This window comes from Pangasianodon hypophthalmus, chromosome 8 (assembly GCF_027358585.1).
Source record: "Pangasianodon hypophthalmus isolate fPanHyp1 chromosome 8, fPanHyp1.pri, whole genome shotgun sequence".
Taxonomy (NCBI): domain Eukaryota; kingdom Metazoa; phylum Chordata; class Actinopteri; order Siluriformes; family Pangasiidae; genus Pangasianodon; species Pangasianodon hypophthalmus.
This window is the reverse complement of record NC_069717.1, coordinates 8,543,564-8,558,499: the sequence shown is the minus strand read 5'-3', so window position 1 is coordinate 8,558,499 and position 14,936 is coordinate 8,543,564. Positions and strand designations below refer to the sequence as shown.

Below are 14,936 nucleotides of genomic sequence, written 5' to 3'. Positions count from 1 at the left end.
TGTAGCTGCAGTCATCACTAATAAAAAAACATTTTTCTGTGTATCTTAAAGTAGCGTGTTTTTATATAGAGCTATAGATGGAAATTGGGTATTTAAATACAATTGCATTGCTAACAATTTTAGTTTACTAAGCAGTGAACCTTAGGAGATAAGGTCATCTTGTTTGCTCATACGTGTCCGTATGTGGGTTCACTCTTTAGGGAATGGGTGCGGAGGTGCGGTCAGTGGTGGTGCAGGAGCGAAGGCTGCACGTTGGTGTCCATAATGGCCTGGGCTGGGTGGATGGACCTCAGGTAATGGTGCTAGAGCCCAGGGCTGGGGGAAGCGGTGGCCTCAAACAGAGTTCTACAGAGACAAACAGGTGGGTCGATTTTCCCAATACATATGAAATTCTGATATTTATTTCCCAAAAAAAAAAAACATGCTTGTTAATGTCTGGTAATCCCAACTGAGTAGGTTCTGGAAGGTCTGCAGTATTATAAAAATTCATGGAGAGCTGAAAACCTTTATAGACCTTTTTTATTATGTTTTTTCTTCAATGTTTTCGCCTTGTAGTTATCAAGCTCATGCATGCTAGCTAGGTGAGTCCTATTGTATGGCAGCTACAATTTCTGTTCAGTGAGAACTAACAGAAATACATGAAGCCATCAACTAGAGCTTCTTCAGATTCCTGTACATAAAACAATGTAGGACCTGAATCCATTTTGAGATGGATGCTTATTGTCCTATTCTGCATGTATGATTGATGGGAGAGACCATGTCCAGATTTCCCACCAAGAGAACAGTGCCAGTTATGCTGTTTTGGGCTCCCAGCCATGGATGGCTATGTCACCATGAGGTTTCTGGCAAAATATCAGAGAAAAACTAATCAAATTTGATTATTTTTTACTTTAAAATGCTATAATTTTACTTGTGGTTGAGATACATACAAAAGAGAGCCATATTTCCATTCAGGAAAGTTTGCAGATCTCAGAACTATATATAGTAGAAATGATCAGAATTTCATTATGTGAATAGTTTTCCCTCATTTCCCTGTTTTCATGTTTTTTAATCATATGATGTGATTATACCTGGGTACATTGAAACAACAAGGGGGGAAAGGCATAAAGTCAGAGAAGGTAGAGAGAAGACACAAGCTTGAGTGTTGTACAGACATTTACCTTACATTTACATTCTTGAATAAAACACTAGTGCATCCAAAGTTTTCCATGTCATATGGAAATCCTGACCTCACTCAATTCTCTGCGCCTATCACTATTCCTAAGTTCTTACATCCTCTGGCATTCCTCTTTACAGTAGATTTAAACTAGCTGATTTCTTATCCCAGAATCCTTAAACCCACTAATGCATGTCACCTTGTTTTTTTCTCGTCCACTCCCCTCACGCTCTACCATCCCTGCACTCGAGTTACCTTTGCGTTAATCTTTTATTCATCACATTTTATAACTCATATCAGATATGAATTCGATGTGATTTACACATCTTCAGTGTGAGCAATAAATAATTTATGGCACAAACCTAATCTGATTTCAGAAATGCATTTTTCAGAGCGTTTTCTCTTTGGCCAGATGAGGATCCCCTCCACGGCCTCCTTTGCTTTAGGTTATGCTTCATTAGCTTGTGCTGGATGTCAGCCCAGCAGAAATGCCATGAGGTGAAAAAGTCAAGAACAGAGCACCGAACTTCTCCCTTTCATACTGCTCGTGTGCACCAACATGCCTGGAAACAGGGCTATATTTAAAATCTGACGGAGATGAGGAGAACAGAAACAGTACAGATAGAGTGAACTGACATCTCCCTTATGTCGTCTCTCACAACTCCCTTTCAGCTCTTCGCCTCTGACGTGCGAGATCTCGTAGTTCACACCGGAACGTGTTGCAGCTATGTGCTAACGGGAGACCAACCGCAGCCTCCTGTCAATTACGGCTAGTTTAGGGTGCAGGAAACTGGTATGGAGGAGCCGACGCAGTTCTCAGGGTGTCGAAGAGAATGTGATTAATTAACAATACTTTTACAGCTCGACACTGCCGCCATCTTGATGACTGTGTGTGTGTGTGTGTGTGTGTGTGTGTATGAGTATGTGAGAGTGTGAAAGAAAGGTGAAAGCAGACTGTTGGGAGCAAATTAGGCATGCCAGACTGTCATGCATGACGGAGACATGACAGGTGTTTTGGGGAATTAATAGATTTCCACACTGCAGACGTATAGTAGCACTAATTGTGCCAAACTTTAATATGACACTCCCCTAATTGTTTTTCCTCATTATCTTTCTTCTTGCACATCTGTGTTCATGTACCCAATTTGGAAACCAATAGGTTGTTTGTATAGTCTATTGCAGAGCCCTGGCAGATTGAAACAGCATTGACTTTGAGTATTTCAAATCCTTCTGCTTGTTTTTTTTTCCCTTCCCCTGAGGGACTGTACCATAGCCCACAAAAAAAATAAATAAATGCTCTATCAATTTCCATGTGTGTGTAAACTTCCAGTTTTGGATTGCGCAAATGCAAAGAATTCCCTTAACCTCACTACACATTCCAGGGAGGTCCAAGACCCACTTTAATATATTTACTTACACTAATTAAACGCATATTAAATTCTGACTCCTTAAGACCCCTGAGATCTACTGCATGCCTCTCTTTAGAAATTTATTCCACTAAACTGCATGCACGCACACACACACACACACACACACACACACACACACACACACACACAGATATTTATGATTCTTTCTTTGTAGTGTATTTTTCATTTCATTGATTTGTTGCGTTATTATATTATTATACTTAAATAATGCAATGCCTACACCTAACCTTAACCTCGGTAACTTAAAACAAATCTCTTAGCTGTTTTAGGTTTCCTTTTTTAATAAAAGCAGCAACAAAAGCTATTTCCTAGTGGTGACCAGCCAAATGTCTCCACAAAGTCAAAACTGTGACATATTCTTATCATTATGGGGACTCCCTAAAGAAAGGAGGAGGGACATTTATTTTTTACATGTGTATTTACCTCATTTGGTTGATGTTTTCTATCCAGAGGGACTTACAGTTGGCAGGGAAAACAACTGAGGCTGGGTTTTGGACTCACGACCCTCTGATCAGTGGGCCAGTAGCCCAAGCCCTTAACTACTGAGCCACCATTACCCTGTTTATTCCCCTAATAATTATATGCACAGTGATAGCACTGCACAAGCTTACAGGCTTACACATGTAGTTATTTGAGAACACTTCCTGCTTATGCATGAGTCAATTATTTCCCTCATTAGTGCCAAGTGGTAGTTTAAGAGTGGGATCCTAGCCTCGTACACCACTGTAATCTCTCATAGCTCTTTCCACGCTGGGCTCGATTGGCCACTAATGAGTTTGGTTCTCTCTGCACTATTTAATTTGTTAAAGCCATGTTTAGTTTACATGCTTAAACAGGATAGATTAGCAAAATAGTGTCTTTATAAACTGCAGCTGAATAAAAAGTACCTTTTAAAAAGTAAGTATGTTGTACTCCTAAATTGCTTTTTGCAGTGTTTTTTTTTATATATACTGGCATTAAAGAAGTACTGTAGCACTTTTTTAAAACGAATCTCTCATATATAGTGCATTTAGAAAGCATTCAGCTTCCGAATGGTACAGCAGTAATGCATTTTTCCTATTGTCGGAAGATGGCCAGGAGTCCAACAGTAAATTTGGCCATGCTCTCTTTGTGGGAGAAGTGTTACTATGTCATCTGCCAATCAGAGGGTCAAATCTGTCACTTCTACATGAGCAGTAGTAGTAGTTCAAAAAGATGCGGTGGCAGGATGCATGTGCTAGCCATCAAACTTCCTGGTTGGCAGCTGTCGTGGCAGGGGAGAGCTAGCAGGTAGGTGGAAATTTGCCGATAAACAAATTAGGAGAAAATAGGCTTTAAAAAAACTTATATGCAAGTCATGACTTTAGTATTATAAGGTTTTGAATATTGAGGTCCTTGATAATCCTTAAGATCTTTCTTCAACTTGATTAAAGTTTATGTGTGATACGTTCAGTTGATTGGCTTTGATTATGAAGGTCACATCTCTGCCTATATACAGTGACCAAGGTAATTGTTTGTGGACCTCTGATCCAAGATTGTAACAAGTCAAAGATATGAGGAAAGGTAACAAAACATTTGAAGCTTTGAAGGTCCCAAAGAACACAATGGAAGAAGTTGAGAACCACTGAGACTTTTCTTAGAGCTTACCATCCAACCAAACTGAATAAACAGAGAGCAGAAAGGTAGAAAGGTCAAACAGAAGCCATTTCTTAGTAAAAGGCACATTATGTTCTCTTGGAGTTTGTCAGAAAAACACCTGAAGGATTCTCAGACCATGAAAAAATCAGATTGTGTGGTCTGATGAAACCAAGATTGAACTCTTTAGCGTAAATGCCAGGCTTTAGATGAGGGAATATCTGGGTATGGCTCATCACCTGGTCAGTTTCATCTCTGCTCTTTTGCCTAAATGTTAAGCTTTATATTGGAGAGAATCCAGGTATGAACCATCACCTGGACATCTTCATTCTTATATTGAGCTTGATCTCAGGGGGAGTCTAGTTACTGCATATCACCTGATCAATTTCATCCCTACGGTAAAGCACAGTTGTGGCAAAGTACGAAGATGTCCTTGAAGAAAATCTGCGAAATACAATGACCCGAAACATAAAGGCATGACGCAAATCTGTAAATGCACTTGTGTCACACAGACTGCCCATCCATGGTGTTTTGACTATTCTGATCTTCTGTTCTTTTCTGAGTACCGGTAAATGTATAAATTTTTGTAATCACACATACGTTCCAGATTTGGTGCATGGAGATTAGGTTAGATAAAACCTTTTATCTTTAAAAACATTTTTACTGTAATACAGTACATATGCATGGCCATACCCTTGAGCCATGAGAGGCAATTGGGAAAAAAATTTAAATTTTGGAGAAAAGTAATAATAAATAATAACGGAAATAATTTTGAAGAGTAGCACTGTTTGGAGCATGAGAGTATGGCGGTGGTACAAACTGCTTACTGTGATATAACAGACATGAATGAATCAGGACTCTGAGCATCTGCTGTGAGTCACCACAGTAAATAGATCACTTTAATCGTGGTAGACACACACAGTTTGAGTCTTGCTGGCTGATAATGCATGTGCTGAGCATTCATGGCTGTCTCTCTCTCCTCCAGCTCTGCCCTGATGCTACGTGGTAACGTGGAGCTGAGAATGATAAGGCACCCAGCCTTCAGCTTGCTCTTCCAGCTGGAGTACGTCTTCTCCGTTCCCCTTGCCGGAGATGGGAAGGTAACACACGTTTGTCCAAGTGTTAAATCAGGTTGGCTCTGTTTGTATAGCACATTTCACAGTCAAAATAGTCTCAAAGCAGCACTACACAGGAGTAAAGAGAAAAAGGAATGTATAAATAACATAGCATAACAAGGGTCGAACCAAAATAAAACTGATAAATAGACACAACAAGTGATGAAAATAAAAGCTTGAAAAACAGAACAAAAAGAATAAATATAGAAAGATAAAAGAGTAAAATAACAAAAAAATGGAAAAACGAAGTAGAACAGATGGTACAATATTATAGTTATTTATATTGCTGCAATTGGTTATAAGCTTTATCAGACAATTTTTTCTTTAATGTAGCCGAGTGAGTCTGTGCTGATTCCATAAACATGATGCTTTAGAAGTAAAAGCCATACCAGGGAGCTATGCTTTATTGAAGAGAGATTAAATAATGAGATTTAAAAATAACAAGGCTTTTTTTTTTTTTTGGATCTCTGATTCTGATTATATATAGACTGGTGTTTGAGTCCAATTTGTTAACAATTAGGTACAAGTCTACAGTATCCAGGCTAGCTTATGCACTGAAGCAAGGGTGAGTCTTGGGCATAAACTGGTTTTGGGAAGTACAAATCTTGAGGGTATCTATGTGGAATCATACACCACAGCAGAAGGTGAGGCATAAGTGCAGCAAGCTCCGAGCAGAAATAGAGCATCAGGGTGTATCCAGCAATGGTTTAAAGGACTGTATACTGAGATCAGACTGAAAGTGGAGATCTCAGTAGTCAAGTCTTTTAGCGACTTCTGTGTGTGCATTCACATTAATCTGCAGCTAAAGCATCATTTCATACTGTCTCACCTGTTTAAAAGCAGGCCTAGTTTCCTTTACGTTATACTGTAAAGTATGAGTTCAGTATGTTTAAGATGAAGGAACACACTGTATGAAATACATGGTGGCAGCTGTGTTACTGAATCAAAGCCCCATAGGGAGAGGTGTAAGACTGCTGCTTGTTATAACGCGCACACACACACACACACACACACACACACACACGCACACGCGCGCGCGCGCGCACACGCCTGTACAAGTGAGAAAGGGGATCTAAAAGATTTTATTCTTTTTATTTTATGTCTCTCCTTCTTTCACTCTGCTTTACTCTGTTTTTGCTGTCTCAGACTGTCTCTCTCTGTCTGTCTCTTTCTGTCTGGTGTATTAGTGTGTCTGTCCCAGAGGAAATTAAACAGCCATCCTTGGCAGGACAGCTTCAGTAAATAAACACATTGTAAAGAAACAGGGAGAGAGAAAGAGAATGAACAGAGAAGGAGGACTATGGGATTGCAGATAGCAGGTCTACAGTGATCCCAGCAGGTTCCCACTGCTCTCCTTGGCTCGCAGTCCTGCTCCTGCGTAGATCCTCTCTGGATTAGTGCTTCCATAATAAAACCCACCAAAACACAGTGGTGTGCTTCAGCAGGTTAATCTACAGGGAGCCCTCATTACAGACTGATGCCACATACATGGCCCAGAAGTCTGAATGTAGAGCCAAGAACTGTTTTATTCCATCGTTTATCGACAGTTAACAAATTTCAGTTGATACTGATTAATTCAGATTTGAAACCTACACACAGTTGCTTGGCTGTTTGGGAAATTGTGAAAATTTTCGGAATATCCTGTTTTTTGTTTGTATTCTCAGGCACGATATGTCCATATGTTTTGTCCAAATGGTCGCATTAACACTAATGGTGTACCCCTACCACACAAGGTGTGTCCAAAACAAAAAGCTCTGCTGTTAATGTTGTCTCCTGAGTCTGTGTGTTGGACTGCTTGCAAGGACATTTTGGCATCCAGAAGAAAACACACTGATATTTGTTTCTGTTTTATTGTAGATGTATTGTAGTCACATTTGTTTTCAGGCAGAAAAGTGCAGCATGTAGCCAAGGATGTTGAGCTTGAAGCATTCATTCATCTTCAGTAACCACTTTGTCCTGGTCTGGGACATGGTAGATCCACAGTTTATCTTGGGAATGCTCGGCATTGGGATTTGGGAATACACCCTGGATGGGACAACAGATCATCACAGACCACCATGAACAATAACAGCTCACTCATTCACACCTAAAGGCAATTTACCGTTTTTTTTTGGGGGGGGGTTTGGGGGTGACTGGATGAAACCTACACAGACATGAGGAGTATACAGAGAAACTCCACACAGACCCTAGAGCTGTGAGGCAGTTTGAAGCAATATTTGCATTTTTTGCTAACATACTATAATATCCTATCCTGCTTCATTTTAGCATGCTCTTTCACAGCTAGTGTTCTACATCCCAAAGTTCGCTGTTAGCTGTCCTTATAGATTTACCTACATCTTGTGCCATGTGGACATGAATTCCTGTAGTCCTACCCCATACCATATCCTACAATCTCACTCCTATTGCCTTATGAATGGTCACATCAGAGTACTTTCTGTCAAAATGTTTGTCTCTGACAACCTCTTTCAATGGATTTTTTCACATCAGATTTCATTGGTGTGCTGTCTGTCTGTTTTTTTATTGAAATCAATAACAGAAGGTGCATTTTGGTGCATACAGGGTACTCGTAAACAAACAGATTGAGATGATATCTTGAGATTGCCAAGATTGCCAAGATATCAACAGCCCACATGCAGCAGAGCATCTGATATTGTTTGTACACTTTTCCGGCTACAAGTTTCAGAATTTTGAAGGTCGCAATCTTTCCACATGATTGGCTTTTGGAACTTATGTTGATTCACACATCTGAATGCTGTGACACAATGAACACTTAGTGGTAGGTAAATGAGATAATCTCACATGTTTACTGAGAGGAAAAGGTCTGTGGTTGGTTATGTGCCCTGTCAATCAAAGTTCTGTGAAAAAAGGTGCTTCTTGGGGATATTAATTCTATCTATCTACATAACTATTATTGCTAATTGAACAAATGGCTGTTTTTTTTAAACTGGGAAAGTAACTAAATCTTAAACTGGGAAAGTAACTTATATTCAGATAATGAATTTGAACTGGACTTTATCCCTTCTGCTTATGAATACTGTCCAAGTTTAGTTTTGGACACCGTGACAGACTAATCGTTGTTTAATGATCAACACCCAATAATTGTGGCTTAGTAAACAATAAATAACTTTAGCTTACTTATTATTGTGCTAAGAATCACTGTTGTTTTTTAGAAAATAAGAAGAAACTTAATTTACTGGAAATCTATTTAACAGTTTGGGATAAACAGTCAGAGATTTTGGACTGTACTTTATGACTGTAGCAGGACACTGTACCCACACATAACCTGAGACCAGATACCCAACAGGCCAAGAATACAAACACAAACACACACGCTGCTGCAACCTGACAGCACACACACAAACACACTCCCACACATGCCCCAATAGAGCCTCATTACAAACATATTGGAGTCCAATCTGACATATAACCACCCTACCACACAAAAGAAAGAGATGTACATTGTATTAAGCAAGATGTCCCCTAAGTGCTTATTTTCTTTCGCTACATGCTGCAGAGTGTTTTATGAATGCACGTCACCTCAGTTAAGTCACGGGAGAGCTTCCGTCAATTATGTGCGTGGGTGAAATTTCACTGCAGTGCGCCAGGAGGATGGACGCTGTTAGCACATTGGCGCTTCCATTTTCCACTGGCTCAGGTCACAGGAGTCTCCAATTAAAGGGAGAAAACAAGCCGGCGTTCAGCTAATAGCTAACCGCATGCTCCATATAGCAATTCACTCCAGCAGTGATGAGAAGGGAAGCCTGTACACAATGTTTCCTACAACTTTAAATTTATTCCCACCCTACACACTACACCGTTTGTCACTGTATGTTATATTGTGAATATGAAATGCTCAGAATCCAGCCTTTTTCTCTCACTATTCTGCTCTCAAATTAGAATTTTGGAACCATTAAAAACAGGCATGTGTAAATGTTTTATGAAGGGAGGGAGAGGACGTGGGAGAGAGACAAATTGCGTGGGTCGCTGTATTTTTAGCTCGTGTTAAAGGATGATGTCGTGGACGTCACTGTGCTGACGGATATAGCAGGAATAACTGCAGCTCAGAGACACCAAGCTTCTCACTGCTCTGAGTTTAGAATCCAACTGTCTGATTGGTTAAAAATGTGCTCAAGCTGTAGCCTCTGTGAAAACCACATTCACAAGCTTTAAAGTGCCGGACTTTTAATTACGTCAGCTGTCAACACGTCCTAGAGCTGGGATTTCTGAGCAATGCCGATATTTCTGCATTCTTAATGTCTTTCCTAGTAACAACTTCAAATGAAAAACATGAGGGTGGTGATTTCCATGGAAATATGGTATTTGCTTGATATTAATTCAGTTATTTGAAGAAATAATGGAAGGATCATTGTTAGATGGAAAAAAACATGTTTCTATCTATCAGGCTTAGCTAGAGAGAACATGTCCTTAACCCAAGATTTTTTTTTTTTTTCCAGCACAAATAGGATAATGACGCACATAAACCTATTGCTGAATGAAAATACTTCTGATTGGTGTAGGGACTGCATAAGAAAATGTATGGCTGGTCACGAGTCTGAAAGACTGATAATCCGACTTTTTTAACTGCTTAACTGTGAAGCTATGATTAGTTGCAGTTGTAATTTTTTCCCTGTTAAATGTGATCATGTGATCTTACATGACCATTTTGTAACCATGTGCTTAATGACATGGTTCATAATGTACAGGATCATGCTGAAGCTTCCAACAAGGTTTGATGCAGGGTGGTATCTTTTCATCCTTCACAAATGTTTTAAAATCCTTTCCTAGTCCACATGTGGCCTTCTCTAAGTGAGGAAGCTTGTTTAACAGAGTGCAATATGTCTTTTAGTTTCACACCTGTAATAAATCTTCCTGAGTTGCTAGTCCACAGTGAAGTGGATCATCAAAGAGCTTTTAGCTGTGTTTAGCTTAGTTGTTCTGACCAAAATGGATATAAATCATCTCCTGTTCTAGCTGCTGTTGCTGAACTGTGTTCTGGCTTAAAAGCAAAGCTAGTGAACACAAGGACAGTGCTTGTCATTAGAATGGAGCTGTGAATTAAACAGGTTGGTAATGGACACACTAACTTCTGGCTATTAGGACTCCCCTTGCTCTTAGAACAGCCTCAATTCTTCATGGAATTGATTCCACAAGGTGTTGGAAACATTCCTTTGAGATTGTGATCCATGCTGACATGAGTGCATTGCAAAATAGATTTGTCAGCTGCACATTCATGCTGGGAATCTCCACATCCCAACATTCCCTACTGGACTCAGATCTGGTGACTGGGAAGGCTATGGAACTAGTTTGAGGAACCTTTTTTTAAATGACTTGTGCTTTGTACTTCTATGCTGGAACTAGCCATTATATGGGTAACTTGTGGCCATATAGGAATGCACATGGTCTCCAACAATACTGAGATAGTCTATGGCATTCAAACGAACATTGATTGGTATTAACGGGCCCAATGTTTGCCAAGAAAACATTCCCCACAGCATTACACAACCTCCACCAGCCTGAACTGTGGACACAAAGCAGGTTGGGTCCAAGTATTCATGTGTTTGATGCCAAATTTTGACCCTACCATCTGGATGTTGAGATTCGTCAGACCAGGTGATTTTTCAATCCTCAAGTGTCTAGTTTGGGTGAACCTGTGCCCAATGAAGCCTCAGATTCCTGTTCTTGACTGACAGGAGCAGAATCTGATGTGGTCTTCTGCTGTTGTATCACATCCACCTCAATGTTTGATTTGTTGTGCATTCTGAGATGCTTTTCTGCTCACCACATTTGTAAAGAGTGGTTATTTGAGTTTTTGTGTTAGTTGGACCATGTTGGCCATTTTCCTCTTTTATTAACAAGGTGTTTCTGCCTGCTGAAATGCCACACACTGGATGTTTTTTGCCATTCTATGTAAAATCTAAGGACTGTTGTAGGTGAAAATTCCAGGAGATCAGCAATTTCGGCAATACTCAAACCAGCTTGTCTGGCACCAACAGCCATACCATGGTCAAAGACACTAAGATGACATTTTCCCCCTTTCTCATGTTTGATGTGAATGTTAACTGCATGCCTTGACCTGTATTTGCATGATTTTATACATTGTGCTGCTGACACAGGATTGGCTAATTAAATAATTGGACAAATGAGCCAGTGTTCAGTGCTAAAGTGGCTGGTAAGTGTAAATGACTATAGTAGAAGTTTTCCTATTATAATGGTTTGCAATCATTGTATCCTCTTTTACATTATAATGGGTCAGACGGCTGGTTTATTTGGATGAGTATTTGTTTCATTGGTATATGTTTCTTTTAACTCTTGCCGTAACAATTATACTTAACTCTGTAATTTCTCTCCAGCTCAATGAGTTAGCACTGACCCAGAAAATCTTATTTTCCTAATCTTAGTCTTAGAACAAGCTTGCTGACTGCCACTGGATGGAGCTGTGTAGCCCAGAAGTGAGACATAGAGAATATTTTCATTTCTCTCTCTCTCTCTCTCTCTCTCTCTCTCTCTCTCCCCCTCCCTCCCTTCCCTCTCACAATTATGCCTAAGCTACTGTTTACTGTGTTTCACCACCATGTGATTATTCCTCTAATATGTTTTGAAAGATCTGCCGAATAGAGTATCGCAGAGCCGGTGACTAATTAGCAAATCACCGGATTGTGACGCCACACCTTTCTGAACATGATGAGCAGTGTTCCCAACTGCTCCAAAATGAGCTGCACTGACATACTGGGCTCGGAATAAAACAAAGTCCTTCCCTAAACTAGTCAGAATTGCACTGATCAGGAGAACTAGCAGCCTTTGTTTTTTCACCATTTTGCAAAATGAGCAGCAAAAAAAGGAAAATTAGTGAACAAAAAAAAGGAAACTCCACCCACAAAGCTATGTTTTTTTTTTTTTTTTTAACTTATTCCCAACTACAGATGCTTGACAGATGGTTCTGCTATGGGTGGAAGGCTCAGCACTTGTCCTTCTTCTGTGTTTCAGTGAGAACTTTTCCTGTTGTGTTCTTTTGGGATGAGCCAGTAAACAGCTGTAACATTATACCACAGCGGTGTTATGTAAAGTCTCAAATCTGATTGTTCAGAAGGTGCTGAATCATTTTCTATAACAGCACAACTCTGAGAGTAGTTATGACTGAAATAAAAATAATAGGTTTATAATAATATGCTTGTTCTAATACATTATTGTTTCAGTTGTAACACTAATTCACAGAGACTTGGTAATGGTAGATGGCCCACGTTATGTAAGCCTAATAATAAATGGATTAAAAAATGTTTCATTAACAAAGAAAAAGGTATAATCATTGATATGATGAAGGCTTCTGTAAGGGGTCGTTTATGTAACATTTACTGAAGGAGTCTCGGGTGTCAACACATTGCAACAGTCAGTAGTTTTTCCGCCATGGGAAAGTCTTCGGAGCAGAGAGCTTTGCACATTATGGTTTCTTGTTAACATGATGAACTTTTTTTTTTTTTTTCCAAAAAGAGAGAAAACAGAGAGGCTGTTGAGGGCATGATAGTTTATAGCTGCTATTATGTAAGTAATAACAGGAAATAACTTATTTCTCAGATGTTCCACACATTTAATGTAGCTACTAATGGTTAAAAAACATGAGATGCCATTCATTCATAAATTTAAAATTGCTATTGTTGGCAAATTGCTGTGCTATAAAATAAATGAAATGCTTTGGGACATGCATCACACTACACTGTTATGGATTATTTTCCTATAACAGCGCACACTCCATTATGTTTTATTTCTTAGTCCAAATTAGAGAAAACAAAAGCATGAGTCAACTTCCTGGCATCATGCAGTGCAAGCTAATGTCTTACTGGTAATGATTCTACGTTGAGCAAATACTGATTTATTAATAATGAGGTCAAGTCAAGAAAATCACCCCTTTCTCAAGGCTCAGTATTAATATTAATTGCCAAACTTACTAATTTACTTATTATTTTTACATTTCTGTGATGTAAACCCCATGAAAAAGATTATTTTCCTGTATTCATTTTTGAGAAATTGTACTTCATCTAATTTAGGATGTTTAGGATAGTGTAAGCAGCCAACCAAAATTAAGAATTAACAAAAGATACACCCTTGAGGTACACCACAGCTTTCATACAATTTGCCAAGGTTTACAACATTCTGATTATGAGTTGGGTATGTATAATGTATGTCTGATTGTATATTGTGAGACCTATGGACAAAAAATGATGCAGATTCATAATTTCTTCCCATCAGTTAATCAGGGTCATTGAAACTATGACCAGTTTCTGTAATACGACTTGATCAGAAGCCTGAACTTTTCCATAACATTAATGAAGAAAATCAGTCTCTACTTACCAACAACAGAGTTTCTTTTCTCACTCACCATTTTACAGTAATGGTCAATGTCACATTAATGAGAAATCCAATGTAGAATGGACTTATTAGACACAAGTTCCAGAAGGCAAAGCAGCTATACAACAGTTATGCTTAGTTATGGCAGAGATTCAGCTCAGCTAGTTAGCAATCCACAAGATGACAAGCACAATGGCTTTGACGGGGGTATTAGCATGAATTTTTAACATTGGGAACTTGTCTGTTTGACATCTGACTGTACAGAATGACATTGTAGATAACTGTTAACCAAATATAAAATAAAGCAATGTGTCAATGAAAGAAGTTTAAACTAAAAAGTCAGCTCAGAATTTCATTACAAAATAAATCTTGGACACTAAAGACCACATGCTAAAAAAAAAAAAGATTAATATGCAAGTCGTTCAGGGTGGATTTTTTTCTTTAAGTGGCAGTTACAATGACTTTAGCTGACTCCTCAAATTTTAATGATGAGCCCTCAATGGTTGCCGGTCAGAGGTTTAATAGAAAGTCGATAGTAGAGGATAATATCCTGGGGTTATTTCCATTAATAATTGTGGAGTAATATTGCTGTGTTTCAGTGTGCCAAGATTTGTTTTAGAGGTGTATGGAAGGATTTTTTGTGCAATTAAATTAGCACTTTTTAGCAAAATTTCTTCCAAAATCTTTTATACTTAGTCTATATATATCTATATCTATATCATCTCTCTCTCTCTCTCTCTCTGTGTGTGTGTGTGTGTATATATATATATATATATATATATATATACAGCCTATAAGAATGCCTTTGACAAATGAAGAATGTATTTGCGTACGAGGAAATGATAAAGCACAAAGAACATTTAAAGTAATGCATTCGAAGTGCAATTACATGCATAACACCAGATGTGTTAACACAAGTTCATCATGAGTGGGAGAGACGACTCAGTGTGTGTTTACAAAGAAATGGCAATCATGTAGAGGATGCTTTGTAAATAATGTTACATTTCCCTAAAAAGTGTTGATATCCCCTATGTATGGAGACTTTTGTCAGCATATACATTAAATCCTGGATTTTCTTTAGAATGTTAACAAAACTGCGGCTGATTCCTATAACAAATTTTCTTAGCATCTATTATTTTGTTTTATACTTATAATGTAATATATGATTCAGTCTAATGCATGGAGCTGTATGCGAAACTGAAATCCTTGGCATTTTCTACTTTATATTATATATTCAGTTATGGAAAAAGGGGAACATAGATTTCATTCCAGTTCGACTGA

General features: G+C 38.7%; 1 protein-coding gene across 2 annotated transcripts in view; it reads left to right on the top strand.

Annotated features, from left to right (window-relative positions):
- nphp4 (nephronophthisis 4) overlaps nucleotides 1–14,936 on the top strand; it is a 184,089-nt gene that overhangs the window by 62,567 nt on the left and 106,586 nt on the right. For both annotated transcript variants that reach the window (XM_053236026.1, XM_053236027.1), the window contains 2 exons: nucleotides 201–361; nucleotides 5,186–5,300. In XM_053236026.1, the coding sequence (XP_053092001.1) occupies nucleotides 201–361; nucleotides 5,186–5,300 (276 nt within the window). The remainder of the gene's footprint in view (nucleotides 1–200; nucleotides 362–5,185; nucleotides 5,301–14,936) is intronic.